We start from the raw sequence: 8172 nt of genomic DNA, 5'->3' as shown, positions 1-8172 counted from the left end.
AGGTAGCTCCGCCCACTGTCATTATTGGCCACTTGCGTCACTACTTCCTGATAAAGTAGGGTAGCTCCGCCCACTGTCATTATGGCACGGGTCACTACTTCCTGATAAAGTAGGTAGCTCCGCGCCACCTTCATTATGGCACTGCGTCACTACCTTCCTGCTAAGGTTTAGGTAGTCTGCCGCCCACTGTCAGGTATGGCACTGCGTCACTACTTCCTGCTAAAGGTAGGTAGCCTCTGCCCACTGTCAATTTATGGCACTGGTCACTACGTCCTGATTAAAAGTAGGTAGCTCCGCCCCACTGTCATTATGGCACTGGTCACTACGTTTCCTGATAAAGTAGGGTAAGCCTCTGCCCACTGTCATTATTGGCACTGGTCACTACTTCCTGATAAAGTAGGTAGGCTCCGCCCACTGTCATGTATGGCACTGGTTCACTACGTCCTGGCTAAGGTAGGTATCTCTGGCCCACTGTCATTATGCACTGGTCACTACTTCCTGCCCTAAGGTAGCTAGCTCTGCCCACTCATATGGCACTGGTCACTACTTCCTGAATAAAGTTAAGGTAGCTCTGCCCACTGTCATTATGGCACTGGTCACTTACTGTTCGCTGATGAAAGTAGGTAGCGCGCCCACAGTCATTATGCCACTGCCGTCACTACTTCCTGATAAAGTAGGTAGCTCCGCCCTACTGTCATATTGCACGGGTGGCCACTACTTCCTTGCTATGGTAAAGGTATGCTCTGCCCACTGTCCATTATGGCCACTGCGTCACTACTTCCTGCTAAGTAGGTAGCTCTGCCCACTGTCATTATGGCACCTGGTCACTACTTTCCTGCATAAAGTAGGTAGGCTCCGTCCACATGTCATTATGGCACTGGTCACTTTACTTCCTGCCAAGGAGGTGAGCTCTGCCCCCACTTGTCATTAAGCACTGGTCACTACTTCCTGGATAAAGTAGGTAGCTCTTGCCCACATGTCATTATTGCCACTGCGTCACTACTTTGCCTGCTAAGGTAGGTAGCTCTTGCCGAACTGTCATTATGGCACTGGTCACTACTTCCTGCACTAAGTAGGTAGCTCTGCCCACTGGCATTATGGCCACTGGGTCACTACTTTCCTGCTAAGGTAAGTAGCCTCTGCCCACTGTCATTCATAGCACTTGGTCCACTAACTTCCTGATACAAAGTAGGTTAGGGCCCTCTGCCCACTGTCATTATGGCCCACTGCGTCACTACTCCTGATAAAAGTAGGGTATCTCTGGCCCACTGTTCATTATGGCACTGCTCACTACTTCCTGCTAAGCAGGTACTCTGCCCACTGGTCATTATGGCCTGCCCGTTACTTACTTCCTGCTAAGGTAGGTAGCTCTGCCACTGTCATATGGCCACTTGGTCACTACTTCTGATAAGGGTAGGTAGCCTCTGCCCACTGTCAGTATAAGCACTGGATCACTACTTCCTGATAAAGTAGGTAGCTCTGCCCACGGTCCATTTATGGCACTTGGTCACTACTTCCTGCATAAAGTAGGTAGCTCGCCCACGGTCATGCGTATGGCACTTGGTCACTACTTCCTGATAAGTAGGTAGCTCCGCCCACTTGTCATTATGGCACTGCCGTCAACGGACTTCCTGCCCTAAGGTAGGTAGCCTCGTGGCCATGTCATGTATGGCACTGGTTTCTCACTACTTCCTGCTGAACGGTAGTAGCCTCTGCCCCACTGTCATTATGGCACTGGGTCACTACTTCCTTGATAAAGTTAGGTAGGCTCCGTCCACTGTCATTATGCACTGCGTCACTTACCTTCGCTGGCTAAGGTAGGTGAGCTCTGCCCACGTGCTCATTATTTTAGCACTGTCATACTTCCTTGATAAAGTAGGTAGCTCGCCACTGGGCTTATGGGCACTGCGTCACTACTTCCTGCTAAGGTAGGTAGCCTCTGCCCACTGTCATGTATGGCACTGGTCACTACTTCGCTGCTTAAAGGTAGGTAGCTCTGCCCACTGTCATTATGGGCACTGGTCAGCGACTTCCTGCTAAGGTAGGGTAGCTCTGCCCACTGCTATATAGCACTGCGTCACTGACTCGCTGATAAAGATAACAGGTAGCTCGTGCCCACTGTCATTATGCACTGGTGCACTACTTCCTGATAAAGTAGGTAGCTCTGCCCACTGGTCATTTATGGGTACTGGTCAACCAAAGCTGTAATCTGAAAACATGACTAGCTAGATGTCAAAATCCGTGCTGTCCTCCTTCCTGTATTCTCAAATTATTTTTCAAAGCGGATATGCCCAGCAGGAGTCTGAGGGATTATTAAACAAAGCCCCATAGCCAGCCCATCCTCGACATGCGAGCAATGGCCTACCATTGACCGAAAACTTAACCACCACTGCTACACTCGACATTTACATTTAGATTTTAAGTCATTTAGCAGACGCTCTTATCCAGAGCGACTTACAAGTGTGGCCTAACCTTTGTGCCTAACCTTAAATTAAAGACCAAAAAAAGGTTATTTTTGTTTTGCATTAAGATGTTTTATTGTGATATAGTCCAATTACGACTCAGGCCACCGAGTGAGGTGTCCCTTGACTACTAACCCTGAACTTTTGACCTCTAACCTATATGTTGAACATCCAGGAAGGCGAAGTCAGAGCAATTACCACCCAGATCCTGATCCCAGCTGTTTCCTGTCCATGGTTCTATGCTTCAACATCACCTTCTTGACCAACGGGTTGGTGCCAGGTCTGCGAGCCCAGTGCGGCTGCCACGGTGATGCTGGCGAACCATGCATTAACTCTATGCTGCGCCACCTTTCACCTGGTTCGCCGTGGAGGCCTGATCCACCTCTGTCAGCAGCTCTACAAGCACGCTGCCGGAGCGCCCGCGCGAAGCTACCGCTCCGCTACTTCATTACCTGACAGAAGTGTATTTGTGCAAAATCGTGGCGCCCCCTTCTCGATAACCTTGGAAGTTGGCAATGTGCTGATGCACATCCGCCGCACTCACTCAAGTGAAGTTTGTCTCGCGGGTGGGCTTCACCTCCGCACACTGAGCGTTGCAGCGAGGGCTCTTCACAGGAGCAGCGGTTGCGCAGACATTCAGCAGACAGTTATAAAGTCGAGCGTGTGTCTCGATCTCTCACTTCTCATCCACAGGAGTTCAGCGGGTTAGGTGCTCACCTCCCTCACAGGGAGGTTTCAGCGGTGTTCTCAGCGTTCCTCACATCGGGTCAGGAATGTCTCGGAGGCGTGATCACTCGTGCATCACAGGGGATGTAGTCGTCGGGGATCTTCATTGGCCTCGCGAGTGAAGGGGTCAGCGGTCTCTAATTGGGGCGCGTGAACAGGGAGGTCAGCGGGTTGTCTCACTGCCTAACAATGAGGTCAGCGTGTCTCACCTCCTGCACAGTGAGTCAGCGTGTCTCACCTCCTAACAGTGAGTCAGCGTGTCTCACCTCCTCACAATGAGTCAGCGTGTCTCACCTCCTCACAGTGAGTCAGCGTGTCTCACCTCCTATGAGCATGGTGCAGATGGAGAAGATCTTCTCTGAGTCGGTGTTGGCCGAGACGTTTCCGAAGCCCACGCTGGTCAGACTGCTCAGAGCGAAGTACAGCGACGTCACGTAGGAGCTCCTCACTGACGGCCCGCCTCCTAGCGCCGCCCCCGAGACCCCTGAGCCATTCACCTGGCTCCGCCCCGCYTCGCTGACGTTCCATTGGCCGGAGCTGAAGGAGGAGGAGAAATCCTGTCCAATCGGCTCTGACCCTGATGTGTTCCAGTGATTGTAATTGGCTGCCAACCCATTCGTTCTAGAAGTGTGCAGCGAATCAGTGACTCCGAGGAACGAGGTTAAAGGTGACAGGAAGTAAGGGGTGTCGAGACGTTTTGCCAGTTCATGAAGCCAGCCTGGGGAGAATAGAGAACAGTGTTAATATTTATATCACTGAGTAGAAATGTCACAGTAATGCAAATTCCCCTGCAGTTACTTAATGACCTTTAAGTAGATTGCTGCATTAACATGTGGACCAGACACCACGGACCCAAAGGACACAGTGATTATTTGTGTGTGTGTGTGTGTGTGTGTGTGTGTGTGTGCATCCGTGCCTTGAGTGCAGTGGTCAGTTGATACTGACTTCTTATTCATATCCTGTACATGCAGAGCCAGACAGCACTGTCTCTCTAGTCCCTGGAGTTGTCCATGGTGCTGAGTATGTTCTGTATGCAGACCCTGTCCATGGTGCTGAGTATGTTCTGTATGCAGACCCTGTCCATGGTGCTGAGTATGTTCTGTATGCAGACTGTGGTGTAAGTGTAGAACACGTTGGACTCCTTTGATGGTAACTCACACATTGGAAAGGGATCCACAGTGACTCCTTGATGGTAACTCCACCACACTGTAAAGACACAGTGACTCCTTGATGGTAACTCCACACATGTAAAGACACAGTGACTCTTGATGGTAACTCACACATGTAAAGACACAGTGACTCCTTGGTGGTAACTCCACACATGTAGACAAACAGTGACTCCTTGGTGGTAACTCCACACATGTAAAACACAGTGACTCCTTGATGTGTAACTCCACACATGTAAAGACACAGTGACTCCTTGATGGTAACTCCACACATGTAAGACAAAGTGACTCCTTGATGGTAACTCCACACATGTAAAGACACAGTGACTCCTTGATGGTAACTCCACACATGTAAGACACAGTGACTCCTTGATGGTAACTCCACACATGTAAAGACACAGTGACTCCTTGATGGTAACTCCACACATGTAGAGACACAGTGACTCCTTGATGGTAACTCACACACATGTAGAGACACAGTGACTCCTTGAGTGGTAACTCCACAAGTAAAGACACAGTGACTCCTTGAGTATCCACACACGTAAAGACACAGTGACTCCTTGATGGTAACTCCACACATGTAAGACACAGTGACTCTTGATGGTAACTCCACACATGTAGACACAGTGACTCCTTGTGGTAACTCCACACAATGTAAAGACACACGTGACTCCTTGATGGTAACTCCACACACTGTAAAGACACAGTGACTCGTTGATGGTACTCCACACATGTAAAGACACAGTGACTCCTTGGTGGTAACTCCACACATCGTAAAGACACAGTGACTCCTTGTGGTAACTCCACACATGTAAAGACACAGTGACTCCTTGATGGTAACTCCCACATGTAGAGACACAGTGACTCCTTATGGTAACTCCACACATGTAGAGACACAGTGACTCCTTATGGTAACTCCACACATGTAAAGACACAGTGACTCCTTGATGGTAACTCCACACATGTAAAGACACAGTGACTCCTTGATGGTAACTCCACACATGGAAAGACACAGTGACTCCTTGGTGTAACTCCACACATGTAAGACACAGTGACTCCTTGGTGTAACTCCACACATGTAAAGACACAGTGACTCCTTGATGGTAACTCCACACATGTAAAGACACAGTGATCCTTGAGGTAACTCACACATGTAGAGACACAGTGACTCCTTGATGGTAACTCCACACATGTAAAGACACAGTGACTCCTTGGTGGTAACTCCACACACGTAAAGACACAGTGACTCCTTGATGGTAATCCACACATGTAAAGACACAGTGACTCCTTAATGGTAACTCACAACATGTAAAGACACAGTGACTCCTTGGTGGTACTCCACACATGTAGAGACACGTGACTCCTTGATGGTAACTCCACACATGTAAAGACACAGTGACTCCTTATGGTAACTCCACACATGTAGAGACACAGTGACTCCTTAATGGTAACTCCACACATGTAACAGACAGTGACTCCTTGGTGTAATCCACACATGTAGAGACCCAGTGACTCCTTGGTGGACTCCACACATGTAAAGACACAGTGACTCTTGATGGTAACTCCACACATGTAAAGACAGAGCACGTGACTCCTTGGTGGTATACTCCACAGCAGTGTTGAGCTGTTTCTCCAGCCCTGATTCCAGAATGACAATATCCAACGACAAGACTTTGGATACCGCTTTCTATTTTCACAGTTATATATTAGCATCACGTAGCCGCACACATGACTGTCGTAACAACAAGTCAGTTTGTGCTCTTCCATACTATCACTCATCCTACTCTCCTTTCATTCTCTTGTCTTGAAACTGTTCTTCATTCAATATTGCGTTTGTCCTCTCAGTTGCCTGTTCAGTTAGCTGGTCCCTCGGTGTTGTCTGTCAGTTCAGCTGGTCCTCTATCTCTGTCAGTTAGCTGGTTCTCTGTCTGTCAGTTAGCTGGTCCTCTGTTCTGTCAGTTAGCTGGTTCTCTGTCTGTCAGTTAGCTGGTTCTCTGTCTGTCAGTTAGCTGGTTCCTCTGTCTGTCAGTTAGCTGGGTTCTCTGCGTCTGTCAGTTAGCTGGTCGTTCTGTCATTGAGCTGTTTCAGCTGGTCTTTAGGCTGTCTGGTACAGTTGTGCTGTGTCTCTGTCTGTCAGTTAGCTGGTTCTCTGTCTGGTTCAGCTAAGCTGGGTTCCTCGCTCATTATGGCGAGTCTGATCTGAGTATAGGACTATGGTCCTGTGCTTGCGGTTCTCTATTGTAGTAGCGTCGTCTCTCTGTCGTGCTGGTTCTCTGTTTTAATATGCTGTAGTTATCGGTCTGCTGGTCTGTCATTAGGCTGGTTCCTCTGTCTGTCAGGTTAGTGGTCCCCTGTTCTGTCAGTTTAGCCTTGGTCTCTGTCTGTCAGTTAGCTGGTCCTCTGTCTGTCAGTGTTGGTAATGTCTGGTCCAGTTAGCTTGAGTCTCTCTGTTCTGTCAGTTTAAGCTTGGTCACTGTCTTCCAGTAGCGAGCCAACCTCTGTTATTCTCTGTGTTGTGGTTAGTGTGTGTGTGTGTGTGTGTGTGTGTGTGTGTTTTGTTGTCATAGTGTGTGTGTGTTGTGTTGTGTGTGTGTGTGGGTGTTGTGAGTGTGGGTTGTGTGTGTGGTATTGTGTCTGGATGTGTGTGTGTGTTGTAGTGTGCTAGGATGGTAGTTGTGTAGCGCGTGCAAAATGTACTTGTCCTACTCGATATGACCCCTGTGGTAAGGCTACATTGTACCTTGTAATCATTCACTAGATGTCTGACAACGGGGTAGAATCCGGCGTGGGTTCAAAATACTTGTATTTGAAAGTCGGTTCGCGCAAACTTTACTTTGAGCATTTGCTTTAGCGCTGGCGGATGGAGTTGTCGAGATAAATGGGGTTTTGACTCGACTTTGTGCCATCTATTGGTTCCCTACTTTAGCAGCGATCGGCACCACAATAGCAGAGAGCCTCACAGCCAATCTCATCTAGTGAAAACCGATATTTCAAATTAGTATTTGAAACCAAGAACAGGTGCCCACTAGTCAAAGGGCACTGAAGAGGAATGTGGGATGCGATGTACAAGGGTGTCTGAGGGTTTACTCTTGAGTGTAGGAGGTACGACAGTATGAGAGAAGAGACCTTTGCGACGGAGTAGGGGAGAGACCAGCAAAGACCATTGTTCATTCTCTCTTCTCTCTCTTCTAACTCCTCTCTTCGATAATGACTCAAACCTTCGTTTACAATCAAGTATTACCATAAGTGAGACCCTCACATCTGTTACTCTACTCCGCTTCTTCCTTCTCTCTTCTTCTTTTCTCTCCCTGCCGTTCTCCCTCCTTCTCTCTCTAGTTTCTGTATTCGATGATCTGTTTTCCGTATTTCGGCCAGCCCTGAAGACGCGCTCATTTTGTCCTATCTTTCTCGACCTCTCTCTCGTTTTCTCTCTCTCTCCTCTCTTGCCTGCTTTATGTAGCGCCAGCGCAGGGATCACAGGCTCCTCTGACGACATTTCACAGGCAGGGCTCAGAGGAGGAGAGGCAATCGGGGGATTCTCGCCCCATGGGACGGGCATCTGGCATACAGAACATACTGGGCAGGCCCATGGACCAGAGGGATCCTGACACATACAGAAATACTCAGATAAAGACTAACCAATGGACAGGTCTGACGCTATAACAGAGGCCATACTCAGCACATGGACAGTTCCATGGCTTACAGAACCTCTCTGCACACATGGACAGGGGTCTCGAGAATACTCAGAACTACTCTAACAACAACCATGGAAAGGGTCTGCACTACAGAATCATACTCAACACCACTGACAGTGGTCT

General features: G+C 48.7%; 1 protein-coding gene across 1 annotated transcript in view; it reads right to left on the bottom strand.

Annotated features, from left to right (window-relative positions):
- Positions 1 to 3263: 3263 nt before the first annotated feature.
- The window catches only part of LOC112078125 (voltage-gated inwardly rectifying potassium channel KCNH3-like), a 22885-nt gene continuing 17976 nt past the window's right edge, over positions 3264 to 8172 (bottom strand). The window contains exons 4-5 of the mRNA XM_024144448.2: positions 3511 to 3906; positions 3264 to 3325 (exon numbers count right to left, since the gene is read on the bottom strand). Coding sequence (XP_024000216.2) covers positions 3264 to 3325; positions 3511 to 3906 — 458 coding nt within the window. The remainder of the gene's footprint in view (positions 3326 to 3510; positions 3907 to 8172) is intronic.

Source organism: Salvelinus sp. IW2-2015, unplaced genomic scaffold (genome assembly GCF_002910315.2).
Source record: "Salvelinus sp. IW2-2015 unplaced genomic scaffold, ASM291031v2 Un_scaffold5282, whole genome shotgun sequence".
Taxonomy (NCBI): domain Eukaryota; kingdom Metazoa; phylum Chordata; class Actinopteri; order Salmoniformes; family Salmonidae; genus Salvelinus; species Salvelinus sp. IW2-2015.
The sequence above is the reverse complement of the archived record's forward strand: the minus strand, read 5'-3'. Positions and strand labels throughout refer to the sequence as shown.